Source organism: Pseudopipra pipra, chromosome 1, assembly GCF_036250125.1.
Source record: "Pseudopipra pipra isolate bDixPip1 chromosome 1, bDixPip1.hap1, whole genome shotgun sequence".
NCBI lineage: Eukaryota > Metazoa > Chordata > Aves > Passeriformes > Pipridae > Pseudopipra > Pseudopipra pipra.
In genome coordinates this window covers 43,599,254-43,620,479 of record NC_087549.1, presented here as the reverse complement: position 1 = coordinate 43,620,479, position 21,226 = coordinate 43,599,254, and the positions used below count along the sequence as shown (strand labels likewise).

The 21,226-nt window shown below is 38.3% G+C and overlaps 1 protein-coding gene across 4 annotated transcripts in view; it reads left to right on the top strand.

Annotated features, from left to right (window-relative positions):
- The window catches only part of ASXL3 (ASXL transcriptional regulator 3), a 134,318-nt gene extending 113,462 nt beyond the window's left edge, over positions 1-20,856 (top strand). For all 4 annotated transcript variants that reach the window (XM_064654143.1, XM_064654129.1, XM_064654119.1 and 1 more), the window contains 4 exons: positions 1,673-1,769; positions 2,243-2,348; positions 7,902-9,843; positions 12,231-20,856. In XM_064654143.1, the coding sequence (XP_064510213.1) occupies positions 1,673-1,769; positions 2,243-2,348; positions 7,902-9,843; positions 12,231-15,905 (5,820 nt within the window). In that variant the 3' untranslated portion in view covers positions 15,906-20,856. The remainder of the gene's footprint in view (positions 1-1,672; positions 1,770-2,242; positions 2,349-7,901; positions 9,844-12,230) is intronic.
- The last annotated feature ends 370 nt before the right edge of the window (positions 20,857-21,226 follow it).

Sequence of the window (21,226 nt, the reverse complement as noted above, 5' to 3'; positions counted from 1 at the left end):
AGTTGATTTGTGCACAAAGAAGATAATGTGTCATGCCATTATGATTTATACAATACATAAATGTTCCTTCTGGCCTTTCTCACCTCACTGGTTTTATTTTCTTGCTGCTTCTGCTGCATGTTTCCCTGTTTCTTCCCAGTTTTTCTCTAGTTTGAGCATTAGTCATAGCCTACCTGTGATTAATAGTCATAGCCTACCTGTGATTAATATGCATGTGTTCCACAGCCCACATCATGAGAAATGTTTTATATCCACCCCACTTAAATGCAAATTCTATGATGTGTTGGCAAAACAATGCCATATAGCAGGAAATCACCAGCAGCAGTGCTGTAGGTTCATATCCTGCTGAGGGACCCTAGTACCATACACATACTGTTTTCTTGCTGTAATCAAATTCCTTTAGCACTATCAGCTTTTTAGAGTCCATGCTTTTCACTATTTCTCTGTTTACTACTTCACATATTTCTGGTTTATTCTTCTGAGATAATTGTGGGACGGGATGTCAACTAGGCAGTAAGTAAAAACTATTCTCAAATAAGGGCCTGTGTTATCAGTGAAGTATAGAGCTCAGCAAGGGAGCTACAGCAAAATACCATTTAATGTTTCTGACACGTCTGCATCTTTCTGGCTCCTGTGTGAAACAAGCACTGAGAATTAGGGGATATTACTTAGCTAAACCATCTGTTAATATGCTGGAAAATGTGCTGTTTTTTACTGCTAGATTACAAATACTGTTGTCAAACATTTATCTCTTAGTTACCTTGACGGATGTAAAATAGTGAAAGTGTTTGTTCTAGTAACATTACTTCTTCTGCCGTTTTCTCTTTCTCTTTTGTATTTGCTAATTTGTTTTTATTGTTCAATTATTATGCTAGAGGTGATACCTACTGCTAATTTGTTTTATATAATTACTTTTTCCAGTTATTAGAATTCCTTCAGTAACCAGATATATCCGCAGAAACCTGAAAATAATGCATTAAATTTTTTGATAGAAGAAAACACAATAGTTGGATTGCTTTTAAAAGTTACTGTAGAAAATACTGTGATTAATGCTTTTAATGTTGTCTTACCATTGAATGTTTGACAGATGTAGAAAATAAAAATAATTATAATGTTCTTCCACAATTTTCACTTTTGATGCGTATAAAATTTTCTGTATAGCTCTTTTCAGTTTCAGTGCTGAGTTTATATTAGTTCTGGTGCTAAGGATACCTGTCATCCATTCTTTGGCCACTCCAGCTTATTAGTGAGGATGAGTGTTAGGTTTATTTAGAAACAGCAAAGTTAGTCTTCATTGCATTTAATAAGTTTGTTTTGTACCATGTTACAGACAGATGCACAAGTATATAACGATCTTGATTTTTGATTGTGTACGATGCCTCTAGACATAGGCTCAAGACAGAGGTCTGTTATTAAAACATATCAATCACTTGTAAATTGAGTTATCATCAGTAACACTTAATGACTGAAGAGAGTGAGTTGATGCTGGATTAGTTCACTTCCATTTACAGTGGTGACTATAATGAAAATGGTGTTTTAGTGGTAGTCATTTTCTTTGTTATTCCCACTCCCTATCCCTCCCCATTTTCCCTAATTGAAACTCTGTTTTGATGTAATCTTAGCTGATGCTATTTCTGACAATATCTTCTGCTACCATCGGCTTATTTTCTAGATGGGAAGTGATGGAGTTTTGCGCCTCAGTAGTTCTGCTCTAAATAATGAATTCTTTGCATATGCAGCACAAGGGTGGAAACAGCGACTGGCAGAAGGTAACTATTTGCTTTTTCTCAGGTTTACCCAAGGTTAATTGTTTTTATGAAGAGTGTATCTTTTTTCTACATTTGAGAAATACTTTTCGAATGGAAAGTGTAATACACCAGTAATTCAGCAAAAGAAAAATTGCTGATTCCATTTTGAATTTAGAGTACATTTTTACAGCTTGCTGTAGCAGCTCATTTTGACAGTTTAAAAAAACCCCAAGCATTTTTATCACTGTCAGCCTTGGAAACATAAACGCATGCAACTAAATCCCACAAATGTACTTTTGAACTACTGATGTTATATGGTAAATTAAATCTTTCTATGTCACACTCACTTTTGTTTTTCATTATTTTCATTTGACATTGTTGGATGACTGTAAGAGAAATCACTGTACATCATCTTTGTATCTGTAATCTGTCATGACCCATATTAAGCTAATCCTTGACAACTTTTATTCAATATGTTAGTATTTGTTTTTTAGGAGAATTTACACCAGAAATGCAGTTGCGCATCAGACAAGAGATTGAAAAGGAAAAGAAAACAGAACCTTGGAAAGAAAAATTCTTTGAACGGTTTTATGGTGAAAAGTAAGTATTGAAGCAAATAAAATGATTTTTTTTTATTTCTTTAGGAGGAAATGAAAACATAATTCTATGCTTCACATAACACGGTCATATGCAGTAAAACTCAATAAAGCAGTTATCAAGGGCAGTCATTCCCCAGTATAAGAAGTTGTGGGTAAAATTATAGTTCTGTGTCTGCACTTGCATTACAATTGCGTTTTTAAAGAGTCATACTCATCCATAAAAATTCATTCCAAAGAGAACTTAAGACACAAGACCCAAGCATGTGAGAATTTTTTAATTATCTTTTAAAATGCAGCATTAGGGCTATTCTTCCCTCCTGCGAAATATAAATACAGCTTCCACAGAGGAGAAGATGATATTTCTGTAACATGTTTTTGTTTATTTTATTTTTTCTTAGCTAGTTGCAAAGTTTCTAAAATTAAATACTGTTTTTTATTTTTTCACTGAGATGGCCCATTGACTGGAGAAGAATATACAACATAGAAGAAATATTGGCTAGAGATAAATGAAAGTGACTTTGACTAATATAATTTTAGAAGTTAGATGCAAAGAATAAATAAATATTTAACTGACTAAAATTAATTATAGTATCACTCCAGGTGCAAAACTGGGGTGAGTCAGCAAAATTTCATTGATAAAGATACAGAGATGGCATTCTGCAGCAGCTGAAGATTCAGTTCTTATATTTGGGAGTTTTAAAAAAAAAATTTAAGGAGATTCACTTCTTCCTAAAATTCAAGAATTTTCCTTTTAAAAACTTTTTGGAAAGTTAATTCATCAATACTTAGAATTACATATCTGTTTTTAAAAATATTAAGAATTTTATTAGAAATTATAAACTAGTTACTTAAAGGGATTTTTTTTTTATTTATTTTCAAGTGTGTTTTAATTATATCACAGAACCACAGAATGGATGAGTTTGGGAGAGACCACAGTGGGTCATCTGGTCCAACCTCTCTGCTCAAGCAGCGTCATCCTAGAGTTCATTGAACAGGATTGCATCCAGACAGTTCTTGTGTATCTCCAGTGAGGGAGACTCCACAGCCTCTCTGGGCAGTCTGTTCCAGTGCCTCTTGGCATCAGTGAGAAGAGCTTGGCTCCATCCTCTTGTCACCATCCCTTCAGATACTTTTAGACATTGATGCAGTCCAGGCTGAACAGGCCCAGCTCCCTCAGCCTTTCCTCATAAGAGAGATGCTCCAGTCCCTTAATCACTTTTGTTACCCTTCACTGGAACTGCTCCAGGTGCTTGATGTCTTTCTTGTACTGAGAACTGGACACAGTTCTCCAGATGTTGTCTCACTAGGGCTGAGTAGAAGGGCAGGATCACCTCTCTTGACTTGCAGGCAATGCTCTTCCGAATGCACCCCGGGATACATTGGCCTTCTTGGCCACGAGGACACACTGCTGGCTCATGGACAGCTTGCTGTCCACCAGGACCTACAGATCCTTCTCCACAGAACTGCTTTCCAGCAGATTGGCCCCCAGCCTGTACACCAATACAGGTGTATTTTTCTTTGCTGAATTTCAGGAGGTTCCTCTCTGCCGATCTCTCCAACCTGTCAAAGACTGCAGGGACTCCAGTGTATCTGCCACTCCTCACAGCTTTGTGTCATCAGTGAACTTGCTGAGGAGGCATCTGCCCCTTCATCTAAGTCACTGATGAATAAATTAAACAATACTGGGCCCAGTACTGAACCTTGGGGGACACCGCTAGTGACAGGCCTCCAAATGCACCCTGTACCACTCATTACAACAAGTTATTAACTTAAAGATTAAACCATTAACTAAAATGTTTCTGCAGTAAAAATGCTAGTTCTCACAATCCACTGCCTTGGATCACTGGGAAATGTAGTGAAAACAAGGCAAAAAATGGACAGATCCATTTTAATATTTTATTTTGCACATCCTTGCTAGGTGCTTCCCCTCACTGTGAATACTATTTCTACACCACTTTATCTTTACATGTAATGGAAATTCTAGAGTCTTAATGTGGCGCACTTCCTTACTGTAAAGTGCTTAATTTCTTCTAAACAGCTTTGAGACCTCAGGTTAGTCCAGTTGTTGATCTCTTTAGTATCAAAAAATATTAATTAGGTTTTCAGATAAGGAACATAACAGCCTTTCATTCTGCTTGTCAAGAGAAGAGTTGGTTACCAACCTTTCATGGAGGAAAGGGCTGTGTAAGGTATTGGCTAGACCTCAGTCTAGCTGAAGCTTGTTCCTCAGTCACAAGCGACTGTCGCATGCACAGAGAAGAATGCTCAGAATTCTGCAGAGCCAGCAGTCCTGCCGTGCTGGCTCAATGCTGGACACTATAATGGTTGGCAGATAATTACTCAGTCTGTGGTCATACATGTCCTTTGGGTTGATAGGTTTCTGACATCAACATTGTTATGCAAAATGTCATATTGCACATAATTTACATTTTGACTGAAAGTGTTGAATCTGGTCCTGCCTGCCCTTTCCCCTGCTTGTTTCACTTGCATTCTTCTGCCTGGATGTTATGTAGGCAGATCTGCTTTGCTGGTTTAAGTACTTTTTCTCATTGTTTATTGACTGAGTGGTAGCTTTTGCTGAAGTTTCCACCTTGTTTAAGTTCATGGGGTGTCCTGTGCAGGGCCAGGTGTTGGACTCAGTGATCCTTGTGGGTCCCTTCCAACTCAGGATATCCTACAATTCTATAATTCCCTCACCTTTTTTTGCTTTCTTTTTAAACTAGCTTTCAGTATGCCTGGGCTTTGTCCCTCTTCAGCTCTGTTGATTTGACTGAACTAGCAGTATTTGTAAGCTTCCTGACCTATTTCTCACATGCACTGTCTGCAAAATTAATCTCTCTTACAGACTGACTTGCTCAGTTTACAATCAGTGTATTTTTGCTCTGACCTTAGAGCTAATTTGATCTTCCAATGTTCCATAAGTAAATTCAGTTTTCACCTTATCCTTACAGAAGGGCCATTAATAGATGTAGAATCTTTGTAAACATTCTTATACACTCCATAGTTCATGGCATTCACAGACTTTAGAGTGCCTGTTGCCTTGTAGCATTGCTTCTTGTGTTTGCTCTTATCTTTACCCAGGCAGTTTATCATGGTTCTGTCAGTTGTAGTTCACTTCCATCCATTTTTGTTCTCTTTCTACTTCCTCATGTTCGTTCATTTTTCCTCTCTCTGACTTTCTTCAAAATACAAAAACTTTATTCTGCACTCATTTATCTAAGATCAGCTGATGCATGTGCCAGAAATCCACACAGTCTTCTTGTTTGTTGCCTCAAGACTGCAAGGGTTATATTCTGTTGTCTCAATATGATATTTCTTTTCTCATTTTTGAGAGTTATATTTCAGGATAGTACTACCAGCTCACTGAATCAAAGCTTTAATTTGAGGTAGACATTCTCTAAATTTTGTTGCTGATTTAATCCTTCCCTTTTTTTTTCTGCTTTGTTGTGTTTTGAGGGTTTTCTCTCCAATACTGCTTATCACAGCATTAGAATATCAGCATCCATATATCTTTGAGTAGGTGTCTGGGGTTTTTTTATTGGATGACTGAGTGCCCTTACTCTATCAGTTGAATCCTGTCCTTAGCACTTTCACTGAAGGCTGCTTACTGCTGTCCTCACATTTTTGCGGTGATTTGCAAACTTTAGGTGTCTTTTTCTCTAAGGAAGAAGGCAGATCAGCTGTTTATTTTGCAATTTGAGATTGCCTTAAACATGCTGATCTTGAGATTTCTTCTTTAGAAAGCCTTTTTCTTCACTGCAGTGTCTTCTTCAACATAGTAGTATTTCCAATACTGAAAAAAACTATTAAGATTCAGTACATCTTCTGATGGCCTAAATCCTGCTTTATCTCATTATTCTTACAATTCTTTATCTTCAGTATGTTACTAGAATGTGTGTTTTCGTGTAGTGCCCGTGTGACAGTCGCATTCACCTTTATCCTGTCCTTCATTCCTTTGCTGATTTTCAATCCCTAAAGATAATTATCAGGCAATATCTTTTCATGATATAAGCCAGCTAGAGAAAATAGACTACTGATTCAGTTTTTAGTAATGCAGTGGATTCATTTTCCGTTCTCGTTTTCCTGAGATAGCTTTTGCCTTCTTAACACAAGGAGTTTTAGGAGAAGATACTCACCTAAACCTAGATAAACTTAACTTTACTCACCTGAACTTATAACCTTAACTTAGACTATATGGGGAACCTATAGGCTATAGAGAAGAAAGACACATCTTCTGAAATACATTCAATATGGGAAAGGTGAATTTGCTTCTCTGAATTTCTCTCTAGAGGATCATTCCTCAGCATATTCATGGCTTAGGAAGATTGTTCATGTTAAGTGACTAGTAACAGGCAATACTAATAATTACTCTGATAGTGCTTTTGGGATGCCAGTTCCAGGCTGAGTTTGGGGATTTTGTGTTTACAGCTGTCACTGTAATATATCTGTTCAGTATTTTTAAAATGCGCAACTGGAGATTTTGGCATTTCACCTGTTTATTCTGTACTTTCATATGCACAGGCCTTTGTGATCTCTCTATCCTCTAGCTGCACCTTAACAAGCCATCTTGCTTCCATAACTTCTGAATGTCTCTTATGCTTGCTTATTTCCATTTTTTCTTTACTTTTTGATTAAAATGATAACAGGGAACTGTTTATTAGATTAGAAGATCTTAAGACTGTGAAATTTCTTTTAAGGCTTCCAACCAAGCTTTTGTGTATTTCGTGTTACTGTGGAATTGCTGAGGCATAAAGTCTGCTTGGAAAATCTTACTAAAAATGCTGAACGCCTGTACTCCCACTGGCCTTAGAAGGAAATGAGGATGCCAGAACACATACATTTTTTAAAGTAACCATTTTTTCAGCTCTTGTCTTTAGATTTGTTTTGGTTTTTTGTGGAATTTCTAATTCTGCTGAAGTAATAAAACTTTTTAAACTAATATTTTCAGGACCAAAGGTAAGAAAATCTTAAGAAGTATACTAGGAATGGTTCCTTTGCAGTTCATACCTGAAAATGAATGCATACATTATAAATATGTGTCTTTTTAGCTTCTTGAGAATGCTAAACTTCCATTATATTGCTGACTGTGTTGACCCTAAAAGCAGGTGTAGGAGGGAAAAGGGATTTGCTTTAGAACTGTTACTGCTAGAAGAAGATACAGTGGTGCATTTACTCTGAAATGCATGCTGTATTAGTGTTGCACTGCTGTGCTGGTATTAAAAAAAAACAAAAACAAAACCCAAACAAACACAGGAATTTAAGCAGAGTATAAATAGTGGTGAATCTGTGTAGCTTGCTTTTTTGTTTTCATTTTGTTTGCTTATTTTAAAAATATTCATATTTTTTAACACTTGTAAGAAAATCTGGTTATTTAGGTTCCCAAAATATATAAAACCATATGTAAATTAGTCAACCACCACTTAAGCAAACCACTGTTTTAAACTACAAAATATGTCTTTTTTGTAAACAAGAGATGTGGGTGGGAAAGGTGGTCCTATACTTTTATCCTGTCTGTGCTGAAAATACTTCTCTTTATTTGTGTGTTTTTATTTAGATTGGGAATGTCAAGAGGGGAATCAATGAAACTCACTGCAGTGCAGAACAATGATGAAGATGAAAGCAATTCTTTGTGTGGATCTTCTGGCACACCTGGTCCTTCTAAGCAAGCAACCTTTGAGGATCAGGAGGAGAAAGGTGCTAAAATTCCACCTGTACCAGAGAGAGATTATAGTCCATCTCTTGGTAGTATGGAACAGGTTCCTGTTAAGGATTTAACGGCAGACTCTGAGGATATACTGATACCTGAAGAGTCAATCATTCAGGAGGAAATTGCTGAAGAGGTCGAGACAAGTATTTGTGAATGCCAAGAGGAGAACCATAAACCAGAACAGGAGTTTTCTGAGGAGTCCGTAAGTCCAACTGGCACAAATGAGGAAACAGAAGCAGTAAAGCTTGCAGACAGCACTGAGTCCTGTGTCATGATGAATGATGTAACTGATACTGTATCTCACATTGAAATTAAAGTGGAGTTGAAGTCAGAATGCCCTCAGGAAGAGATGTCAGTTGTGATAGATCAGCTGGAGGATTGCATATCACCAGCACAATCAGTTTCACCCACAAACTCTGTCAGTGGTACAGTAGAGAAGGTTTCTGAGTCTGCAAAAGAACTAATTGTGCCAGAAATGCAAAATGCTGCTCTGGAAGCCTCCTTGTTCACTGGTGGAGGCATTGCAGTGGACATGGAGCTTCATAGTGACCCTGAGGAACAGTTGTCTGAGAATGCTTGTATTTCTGAAACTTCCTTTTCCTCTGGAAGTCCAGAAGTTTGTGTTGCCTCTCCTGGAGGAGACACTCAGTCGACTTCAGAGGAACCCTGTACTCCGGCATCTCTTGAAACAGCTTGTTCGTCTGAAGGGTCCAGTACTGAAAACATTGAAGGTGATATTCAGCAAAAGGCCAGTGATGAAAATTTGCACACACCTTTAATGTCGGAAATCTCTCCAATGTCCACCTCACCTGTAACTTCGGAAGCATCTCTGATGTCAAATTTACCTTTAACATCAGAGGCATCACCAGCTTCTAATTTACCTTTAACATCAGAAACATCTCCAATGTCTGATTTGCCTTTAACATCAGAAACATCTTCAGTGTCTTCTGTTCTTCTAACTTCTGAAACATTTGTGACAAATAGTTTGCCTCTTCCATCAGAGACATCTCCAGTTTCCAATACCCCAAGCAATGAAAGACTTACTCTGCAACAAAGGCAATCACCATGTTTGTTGGAAGACTCCCTTCCCACTTTGAAAGAGGAAAGCTCTCCTGTTACTAAGGTGGTTCAAGAAGAGAAACTTGTTCAGCCAAAGCAACATCAGAGTGCTCCTGAAAATATGAAAGTTTGTCCATTAGCAATTATACCTGATACTTTAGTATTGGAAGAACCCCAAAGCAAAAACCTTGGCCATCAGCCATGTAAGTCACATTCTGAAATTGAGAAATCCTACATTGCATCCATCCCAGAACACACACCTCCAGAGGTGATCAAAAATAAAAATCACAGTGTTCAGCAAAGAGGTGACAAGAAAGGTACACTCTTACCTTCAGAGGTATCTGTCTTATCAGAAGGATCAGTTGGCAAAAATATCGAATTGCTTCCATCAAAGCCACATGATAAACTATATACCTCATCTCTAGAGAAAACTACATTCCCTGAAGTGTGCAGAAATAAATCTCACAAGCTAACAGGCAGTGCCCAAAGTCGCCTAGAGAGTTTGCATTCTTCCAAGTCATTAGAACCCACAAAATCACCAGAAGCAAGGAGTGAAAGTAGAGACCCAGAGATCCCAAAGAGGAAAACAGCAGAACAGCACAGTTTTGGAATCTGCAAAGAGAAGAGAGCTAGAATAGATGATGATCAGCCTAACCGTAGTGCTTCATCAACAAGTCCGTCTGATAAAGAACAGCCACCTAGAGAGGAACCCCGAGTTCCACCCCTTAAGGTAAAGTAATGAAAAAAACAGTGTACTTGGGAAATAAAGGGTTATTATCTCCCTCCTAACTGCATGCAGACACAGTGAATGGTGTATTTTTTATGAAAGTATAAGGGCTGTTAGTACTGATGGTTTTGCTTTACTATTACCTTTCTACCATGCCAAATTACTTCTGATACAAATGTATCTATAGTTGTTCAGTCAGGGTCTTTGTTACAAAATTGATTTTCTGTGCAAGAAAGTTTTCCAGGATCTATGGCTTAATCTAATTCAAGAGCTTCCCATCATTCACAGGGCGCTCCTTGTTTTTCTAATTGCCCAGCTGTATTATCTGCTTGTTCCGCTGTGGATGTCTTCTTCTGCAAGCATGAATAACAAATGTTACCTTTACCAATACTTTTAAAAACAACCAGCACCTTAATCCAGCAAGAGAACCCAAATTCAGAGTAGTCGAAGATCCCTTTGCAAGCCCAGGGATTGGGGTAGGCCAAAATATAAGATTTTCCTGTAGAATTAACTGGAAACAGAGACCTAACTATCAGGGGAAAGTGATTGATCTGTGTATAGGTATCTCTGTTAATGACAAAGCAAAAGGTAAAAAAAAAAAACAAACCAAAAAAAAAAACAACAAACACTTTCATGTGTAACATTCTGCTGTATAAGAAAGCATATTACAGTTGAAAGTGGTTTTTTCCTAACAGAGAGTTCTATAGATTTAAACATATAGGCTCAGTGTTTTGACCCTTTCAATTTTGTACATGATGACATCAGCCAAGGTTAAGATCCAGTTTCCTGAAGTTAAGCCACTGACTTTGCAATACTAGTTCCTGATTATTCAGAAATGCCCTTTTCTGCATTTATTTTTAACTGCTGCAGTCACTGAACATTGTTAATATGGCCGGGAGGGCAAATAGGCTAACTGTTTTAATCACTAGTGCAGAAGCATATTTCATATAATTTATTTTTATGAGCAGTGATGAAATTGGAAGTTAGCCCCGCTCTGAGTTTAGTGATATTCTTTCATATTTGGAAGGTGTCTATCTAACTAATAATTTCTAAGAATTCTCTAAGCACAAAGGAAAATAGATCACAAGGGAATAAAAAAAGGTCATGACTATAATAATAATAAAAATAATCAAGCATTTAGAGCTCTAGCAGTTTTGGCAGTGCAAAGTGGAAACTAAAAAGAGTTGCTGCTGAAACAGAAAGCAAAATGTTTTGAAGAATTTTGAACAATCAATTCTAGTATGTTTTTTCTATAACAAATATTTGGCTCTTGTGTCATCTCACCAACAAACCCCTATCCTTTGTCACTAAAAGAGGAGAAAGAACCCCAGTTCTTCTAAGTCATTCTGCTATATGGCTGTCACTTCCCATCATATCTCATGACTACTTTTTCTACAAATACTGCCTAGTTTTCTTCTCAGTTCCTTTCAGAAGGTAAGCCACAGCATTAACTGCTAAGTCCAATTGCTGTGGACAGCAAGTAAGCATATGTCCATTTTAAGAAATTAATTTTTTTTTTGCCAACCTTTTATTCTAAGAGTGTATGAGTTACAAAATGGTCACAAGACTCTTAATCTTTAATCCTGAAAACAGATGTGACTAATAGGAAACATCCTAATAAGTCCAGTGATTTTACAGGTTATTATTTTGCTTAAACTGCTTGATATTTAAAATTTTAATATTTTGGGTTTAATATTTATAGGTTTGAGGATTTCATTTTTGAAGTGGAGTAGTGTAGGAGTTATCCCAGGGATGTACTAAAGCGAGTCTCTTAAAATTGCAAGTGAGGAAGGGAAAGGTGTATCCTTTAGTGACTCACTTCTTCTATAGCACTGCTCTAAAGTCCTCTAGGATGGAACTTGTAAAACAGGCTCAGTGGAGACACCACTACATCCTGTCTGAAGGCAAGATTTGTTGTGTGGTGTATGTAAGCAAAACACAGCCTATTCCTAGTATCCTAATCATTGGAGACCAAGGAGAAAAGCACTATATATGGTCATTATTTTTTCAGACTTTTGCAGGAAGTGCTTAGTCGTTGGCTCTTTTCCAGTACCACTACACGAGGCTTGTTGACCTTCTCAGTTAGCTGCACTACATATAAAACAGGTCTGACAAATTGTATCAGATAAGCATCGTGTTGTTAGCCTGTTCAATCTTTCTTCCTGTCAGAAGGATCAATGTGAGAAGGCTAATACAGGTGTCAGTTATTCATGCTGTAGGATGATAGAATATCGAAGCATAAATATCATTAATTTTTAGCATTTTTCTGTCAAGCTGCACCGAACAGTAATTCCCTTCATTACCTTTCTCTGACCCTTTAAAAGACAACTGTTTGTTTTAGTGAATCAATGATCTCATTAAAATTACTGGGTTTTTTTTTCTTCCTTTAGATTCAGCTTTCAAAAGTTGGACCACCTTTTATCATCAAGAGCCAACCTGTTTCTAAACCAGAACCTCGAGTTTCCCCAAGTACATCGGTCAGCAGTGGGAGGAACACTGGGGCTAGGACTCTGGCAGATATCAAAGCAAGAGCTCAGCAAGCAAGAGCCCAAAGAGAAGCTGCAGCTGCAGCAGCCGTGGCAGCAGCTGCGAGCATAGTCTCTGGAGCAATGGGGACCCCATGCGAAGGTGGAAAGACAAGAACACTGGCACACATCAAGGAGCAAACAAAGGCCAAGCTATTTGCAAAGCATCAAGCCAGAGCTCATTTACTCCAGACTAATAAAGAATCAAAGTCACAATTCAGCTCAAAGGAAAGTACCTCATCTCTGGAGATACCAATGTCTACTGACACGAAGATTGAAGGTTCTACTGGTGTCATTATAGTTAATCCTAACTGCAGGTCCCCTAGCAACAAGTCTGCTCATCACCGTGAGACCACCACTTTATTGCAGCAGTCCCTTAACACAGCTACATTACCAGAAACTGCTACTGAGATATCTGTGCACAGTTCTGATGAAAATATACCTGTGCCACAATTATGTGAGAAAATTATTTCATCTACCTCTACTGAAAGTAACAGTGTGCCAGTGCTTTATAATAAAAGTTCAGTCTCTGTGTGTGTTTGCAGCACTGCTATGTCTGGAGCAATTAAAGAACTTTCTTTTGCAAGTTCTGTTGATAAATCCTCTGTGTTAATGTCTGTTGACAGCGCAAACACAGCAGTTTCAGCTTGTAATATAAATATGCTGAAAACCATCCAAGGGGCTGATACTCCATGCATAGCTGTTGGACCAAAATGTATTGATAATAGTAATGTCCCAGTCTCCATAGACAACACAGTCTTACCAAATGCCATCGATGACAAAAGGTTGCCGCTACCAAGTAGCAGTGTGAATAACACAGTCTCCAGTCATTATGCCACTGTGCCAGCTTCATCTATTGCAAATAATTTGCCAAACCATCTCTCTGGTAGTTCTGTACTGATTCCTCCGGTGGGGACTACCAGCAGGTTTCCTTCTGATAAGATAGCCATAACCGGGTGTAACGAGCAGAGCACTGTCTCCATTCACACTACCGTCAGGTCAGCTTTAAGTTGCAGCGAGGCCCTTGCAGTAGCAGATTCTGTTGCAAGGCCACCCATTTCCATGTTCGCTGGTAACATGGTGACAATAAGCTCTTATGATAATGCTACTAAACTGAATGCTGATCTCATAGAAAAAAGCTCTGGAGCACGAAACCGGATGGATCTCCCTGGTAAATCTCAGCCAGTGAGTTTTACGCAAACTGCCATGAATAGGTCTATACCTTGCAAAGTCATTGTTGACCACACCACAAATCAGAATTCCAGTCTGTCACTTTCTTCTTCTATTGAAAACACAGAAAACAGCATTGACCTGCAGAGCAGACCTGTAAGGACAGAAGCTGCCTTACAAAGTATAGCCTGTCCTCAGGTGTCTGTCATAAGTAGGCCTGAAGTGGTCCCTAATGAAAACCTTGAGCACAGTTCCAGCTTTATCGCCATTACAGCAAAGCAAGACAGCAAGAACTTGCAGGCAGGTTGTTCAAGTCTTCGAGAAGTGCCTCTTGCTCCTCAAGATAAATTAATTGAGGTGGTTACTCCCAGCCAAGGTTTTGCTGAGCATTTAAGAGGTCCTTCAGCGTTGAAAAATGAAGCAAATGCTGCCTGTGCCAATCAATACAATGCCAACAACAGAATTTGTTGGCGTGATGAAGAGGCAATGAATACAGACCAGCCAGTGGTCAGCCATCTTTCCTCTGGTAAGCATAAGGAATATGCAGACCAAAATTGCTTGAAAAATGTCAAAACTGAACCTTCCAGTTACACACAAATGTCAGAACTGCAATCCAGGAGTCTTTTGACGAGCATTGCTGTTCCTGTTAAATCAGAAACTAACGAGTCTGACAAATGCTTCAGGATGGACACCGAGGATTTTACAGGACCTGAAATGCGTGCCCAGACTGCAGAAATAAACACGAGTGCGCAGCCACCTCAAACATCCAAGACATCCATTGCAGACTCCATGGAAGACTCCCTCTCCCTGACAACAGAAACCCTAAAGAGAGTTACGAGTGCCGGGGGCTCTAGCTGTCGCTTGTCGTCAGTGGAGGCCAACAATCCCTTAGTGACACAGTTACTGCAAGGCAATCTGCCTTTAGAGAAAGTGCTGCCGCAGCCCAGATCAGGAGCCAAACTAGAAATTAATAGGCTTCCATTGCCTTTGCAAACTACCTCAGTATGTAAAACAGCAGTGTCCGAGAGAAATATTGTTGAACATGCTTCCAACTCTCCTAATCCAGATGGTAAAGGATTTCCAGCAGGCAGCATAGCCCCGCTACAAATCAGAAAGCGTGAAAACCATCCGAAAAAGAGGATGGCCAGGACTATAGGGGAACACGCTCAAATTAAATGTGAGCCTGGGAAGGTGTCAATGGACACAGATGTTAAAGTGGCTCCCTGTGTAATTAATTCCAGCATGAATCAGCTAGGGCACGGACAGCCATTTAAGCAGGAGTGGCTGAACAAGCACGCCATTCAGAGCCGAATTGCTCACAGTCCAGAGATCAAGCAGCCGAAGAGGCCGTTGCCTTCATGCAGTTTCCAGCAGAGCTTATTTCACATTGATAAAAATGGCAGCTTTCACACAGAAGCTAGTACCTCACATAGACAGCATTTTTACCAAATGTCCATGGCTGCAAGAGGCCCCATTCCTACGGCAGCTTTGTTGCAAACTACTTCAAAAGGCCCACCTGGCTGCAACACATTTGCTTTTAGCAGACACCTTGAACAGAAGGGCTTGGGAGACATGAATATTTCTACAGCAGCTCACCAGCTGAGGCTAGGAAGTGTATTTTCCCCTAATATTCAGATTAAGGAAGGTGATGACATTGCCAGTGCCTCTCAAACTCTCCAGAGTAAAACATTAGTGCATCCCCCTGCTCCCCCTCCACCCCTACCACCTCCTCCCCCTCCTCACCCAAATGCAGAAGTCCCCTCTGATCAAAAACAACCGACAGTTACTATGGAAACCACTAAAAGACTTAGTTGGCCTCAGCCAGCAAGCATCTGTAGCAATATAAAATCTGAACCTATTTCTTTTGAGGAAGGTTTAAGCAGCAGCTGCGAACTGGGCATGAAACAAGCTTCCTATGATCAGAACGAAGTGAAAGAACAGTTAAAAGCATTTGCATTAAAAAATGCAGATTTCTCTTCCTATTTACTTTCTGAGCCACAGAAGCCTTTTACCCAACTTGCTGCTCAGAAAATACAAGTGCAGCACCCACAGCAGCAGCAGCAGCAGCAGCTCTGTGGAAATTATCCTACAATACACTTCGGTAGCACAAGCTTCAAAAGGGCAGCATCTGCAATTGAGAAATCGATTGGGATTTTAGGAAGTGGCTCAAACACTGCCACAGGCCTGTCTAACCAGAATGCGCAGATCCCGGTTCAGAAATTTGCTGACAGCAGCAATGCTGATGAACTGGAACTGAAATGCTCTTGCAGGCTGAAAGCCATGATCGTGTGCAAAGGCTGCGGAGCCTTCTGTCATGATGACTGCATAGGGCCTTCCAAACTGTGTGTAGCTTGTCTAGTCGTGCGGTAGGAGCTGAATCAAAGATGCAGTATCCCTTATCAACGTGGGAGAGCAGGACAAAGGAACAGAGAAATTGAAACAGCTTAGGCCACTAATGGTTTGCAATTAGTGGATTGATTTTTTTTTTATTATTTTTTTTTTGTTTTGTTTTCTTCTATGTGGTGCTTTCAGAATTTAGTTGTTTCTACCTGAGTGCCATTTTCTGGGAAGAAGAGGAAACCTGTAGAAGTAGTTAAAAAAAAGATAGCCTTGTTACTGAAGCTTCTATGAGCTCTTGCTGTGCTAAAAAAAAAAAAAAAAAGAAAAAGGCATTAATGCATGTCATTTGTAGCTTCTATTTATTTGCACAAAGTGCAGCACATTTTTTTCTCCACTTTTTGATAGTTGATACAAGCTGCAGGTTAAAGATCAGTGGCAGAATAGCACTGTAAGAAGTGGAGTAACTATGCAGAATGAATAACACACTGAATAGCAACTGTTTTGAGAGGGGTAGTGGCAAGGTGCAGGGTATCGGTCATCGTAGCTTCAAAGTCAGTTTGCAGTTTTTCTGCTGATAAGATTGTTTTCTTCAATTGACTTTCATTATAGTCACTTCACGTAAAAAAAAAAAAATTAAAAGAGGAATTTAGATTTTTAGAGGAGTTTCTTTATGTGCCTGCCAAGGACTATGGAACTCAAATGTTACTCATCATCTCTTGTTGTTGATTCCTTGAGAAAGATTTGTATATGCAATGGGTTAGTGGGACCAACACTGGAATCACATGGGCTTCGGTAGAGTCTGGAGAAAGTAATTTCTCTCCTGGAGATTATAAACCTGTTTTCTCTTCCTGTTTCCCACTCAAATGGTCTTTATTTGTATTTCTCTGTCTAATCTGTTCACTAGGTTTATCAGTCCCAAATATATATATATATCTGTATATATATATATATAAGATCAGACTTATGTAATTGATTCTTGAGGTTTTAGCCTTTCTGTGGCCAAAAAATGATGGATACTTCTGATTAATAACAAGGAAAGACTTTAATTGCATGTTGGTTGAATGTTACAATGTCAGTTCTTTTTCCTCTTATGTGAGTTACTCTATTTAAATAACATCTCAGAGTTTTGCCATTTAAAGTAATTCTTAGAATTATTTACAGCACTGACTTTTTTTTTTCTCAAAGGTATTCAGACCCTTTTAGAAATTTGGAAGCAAAATGTATTTTTAAAAGGGATACTGCATCTTTAAAGTAACTTTCAGTATTTATCCAGTACTGTATTTACATTCAGGACTATAGCTGCATTCCAGATGCGCTAGCCACCATAACAGCAGAGAAGAAAAATGGTGATTTTGGGGCCCTATTCACTTAAAAGGAAAATATTATAAAGGGATAAAGCACATGCAGTTGCTGGGAAGATGAAAACACCTTGGGTTTGTTTTAATCTCACTTCAAGAACACAAAACGTGGAGTGCAAGTCATCCATCTGCCAATATGTGGTTGGGTCTGCCCAAATGTCAGCATCAGAGATAAATGGGGTTTTTTGCCATTACAGTAGAACCTCACTAATCCAAAGACCTTAGGACCTGCTCACAAAAACTGATTTTCCTTCCACGGTTTTAAGAAAGCAGTGTAGTAAGAATGTGTGAGATGTAATGCTGCTTGGATTTCATCATGCATTTACTGTTGCATTCTGATGTATTGATGTGAATGGTAGAACTGCATTTAGGAAATGAAAAGTATCCTACATTTTACACTACCCTTTTTTATCTGATTATTACATTCTTACTCATCAGCTGTAACCAGTCTCCTTGGCTCATGTGCGTATTAGTGAGGTTCTACTGAATGGAGGAACCATATTTATTTTCTTGTGGGACCATTTTCACAAACATGATAAATGCTGTTTATTGTCTTAAAAGTGAGCTGGAATATCTACAACATACATTCCTGTCATAGGAAGCTCTATGGTGCACCTTGATGTTCTCTTTTATTGTAATTAGCAACATATCAATATTATTTTTGACACTGTGTAGTACAAAGGCCATTTGTAATAACTAACAAATTTGTTGCTGATACAATAATATATTTTTTCTATACAAAAGTGCTCCTTAATATGACATGTGAACTAAGGAATGGCTTCTCAGCACTTTCAGGTCTTCTGGTAGGAAAATAAACCAGCCAAGCAAAAACATAAAGTAACGTATGAAAACTAGTCCAGCTGCTGGCAAAACAGCAACTGGGAAATACTCATGACTAAGCATGAGTGTAGTCAGTTAATACATATCAAATTCATATATGAGGAGCCTTTGTATCAGAATTGTATTGCATTGTATTTATACTTGGTAGAGGTAGGATACTTCTATTTAAGAAAAAAAGAGCAACCAGTCTTAGACTTCTATTTACCTATGTTTATATAAGCCTGCTGGGAATCCTTATTTCTAGCTCAGGTTTACCTGTCCACAGCACATAAGTCAATATTTGTTTGTATTTGCATCTTGAAGTAGTTCCTGTATTGACTAACATAATACAGAAATAAATTGCGGCCACAAAATAGTTTTATTTTGTTCAAAGGGTAAGAGTGTGACTAATATGGTAGGTGAGTCATTCACATCATATTGTCATTTTTGTATCAGGATTGCAACTTGCATGTGTGAGGTCATGATAAAATATTATTTAAAATGGCATTGGACTGGATGGTGCTATGTTATATTACTCAACCAACCAAACTCTGCCATAGTGCAGTTCCACTCCTTTCATTCTTGAGTCATTGGAGTTGCACCAGGAATAAATTTAGCCAGTTAGTCAGCAAGAGTGGTAAAGTTTTCTTACAGATTAGGTTTAGGGTATTATAATACTCAAAAGCAAACAGTGATATGGAAGCCTGACTGAAACCTAGGGTGACTGAAAACCTTACTTGGATTCTAGTATCACACAAATGCATAGGGGAGAGTGACCCTAGGTCTTCAAAAAGAACCCAATCACATTTAGAGGTTTATTTTAAATGACTTCTTGAGGTTTTTTTGTTTAATTGTTCAGGTTTCAAGCCCGATGTCATGTTTTCTAATGGCCATGCAGTTTGCACCGTGGGGTTTTAATAGTTTATGCACTGAAAAGTGGTGAAAGAATTACTTAAGAACACACTGCTCTATGTTTGTGTGTACATACATATGTGTCCCAGTGTCCATCATGTATAATTTACCTTTTTTTTTTAAGTTCCAAAATTTTTCCCCCACTCCTACCCCTGGAGCAGCACTTTTGGGTGAGAGGGAGAAACACTTTTTTCTTTCCTCCCTCTTTATTGTTTTAATTGCATACCTGTGAGATATGCAGATAATGTTAGGGCATTTGCAGTGAGTGTGTGTCTGTTTTTCTGTTCTGAAATAATTTTTCAAGCAGAAACTCCCTTTGAAATAATGTTAAAAAAAATAATTAAGAAATGATGAACTGGATGCTCCCTCTTTGCATTTTATTTATCTGTTGAGATCTAGTACATGAAATAGCATTTAGAAGACAAAAATAAAGGTTGAGCCATAAAGTGAAAGGTATATTCTCTGTGCTATAGACTTTCTTCTTGAGGGTGGTGCATGTTGTCAGGGTAAGCTACAGAACGTGCAGATGGTTTTTCAGGGCCCTGCAATTCCTTGCACAGTTTTTAAGCTGGTGCATATGGTGCTTTATAATGCAATTTCTGAAGTAAAATTACCTTATGCTGCACCCCCTTCCCCTTATGAACACACGCACAATTTCAGAATCGTTATTGTAGCCTCTGGTTTAGCAGTTTCTCCAAGGTGTGGTGAAGTACCAGGATAAACACTCAAGATGAGCTGAGAAATGTCACAGAAAGGGATCATTTTAGCTGACACACCTGAAGGGCCCTGTTCTGAACACTGAATGGCTTCTGCAATCTCCTGGCAGCAGCGCAGCAGTTCATCTGCTGTGGCTCTGCAGAACACTGAGGGGGAGGCAATGAAATATTCAGTGGATTTATCATGGACCTGTGTAGCTAAATGTTTCTGAATCTATGAAATCCTGTTGTCTTCAGTCATCATGCTTTGTCACTGTAAAACCAACAAAAAGTAAAAAAAAGCATTTTTTAGTCTAATTTGAGGAGCTGCTTCTTTTATAGCACATAATATTTCGCTTTGTACTATATTTGATAGTTAAAGAATAATTTAGTCCGTAGAATAACTTTGTTGTATTTGTACTGTTCATGAATGTTACAAGAAAAGTGCTTTACTTTGTTGCCATAATTCTCTTGTACTGCTGTAAAATATTTTTTCTGCTTTACGGAAACTTAACTCGATTCACATTTTCAGTACAGGGTTTTTTGTGTGTATGTATTTTTTTTGTCAGTATTCTGAATGTTTACATCTGTTCAACATTAGCCATTCTATGCCTTTATAGGGCAGTATTACTCCTGCAGTATAACAGCAATGTGAAATCCACTCATACGTAACATGCATGAGAAATACAGATTTATTGGGGAGATCCCTAATGTGCATAGATATTTTTTTTATCCACATTCAATGAAGTAAGTACCCTCCTTCAGTCCTCTACCAAAGAAAATATTATTCCCACAGGACATGCTTGGAAAGTGGTTCTCTGAGTCTTCAGAAGGGGGTGTAGTTGGTTTCAGCAAGATTGCTACAGTTTAATGCTGTTATGCTTTGCTTTGTTACCCCACCAGATGTGACTGGGTGAAACAAGCATTTTAGCAATTTTTTTATTTCCAGACAGTGTTTTGTTTAGAATTCAGGGATCATGCTTTCTTTAATGGTGCTGTTTGTTTTTTTGGTTTTTTTTAAGAAAACAACCTTTTGTTGCCTACAGAAATGACCATTCACAAAACCATAAATTAAATGAAATAATTTGTCTTCATAACTTTTCTCCCTTTCCTTTCCCCCTTCCCTATCCCTTGAAAATAACAACTTGGGCTTCAATATTAAAATATTCTGGAAAAAAAAATAAAGAGATAAAATAATATTTGTCATTTGTTTATTTATTTTATGTTCAGTGCCTTAGGCAGAAGATCCTGCTTGTGCACATCCATTGTATGTACAGGTTGATGAACTAGAAATGTGCGAGAAAAATCAGCCCTTTGTAAAGGATTTTTCAATTACGATGATGTAAGACATAGTTTGAATGACTTCTGATGTAATTCAAGTATTAATCTTATACTAGTAAAATAAAACTAGGTGTTGTATATTAAGTTGTTGTAAGTAGAATAGTTTGTGTATGAAAGTGATTATATTGCTTTGTATAGTTAATGCTGGGTGTAATTTGGTACTTTGCCTCTGTCTGCAACCCCAACCAGAACGCACTTAACAGCAACCATTCCAGCATACACCCCC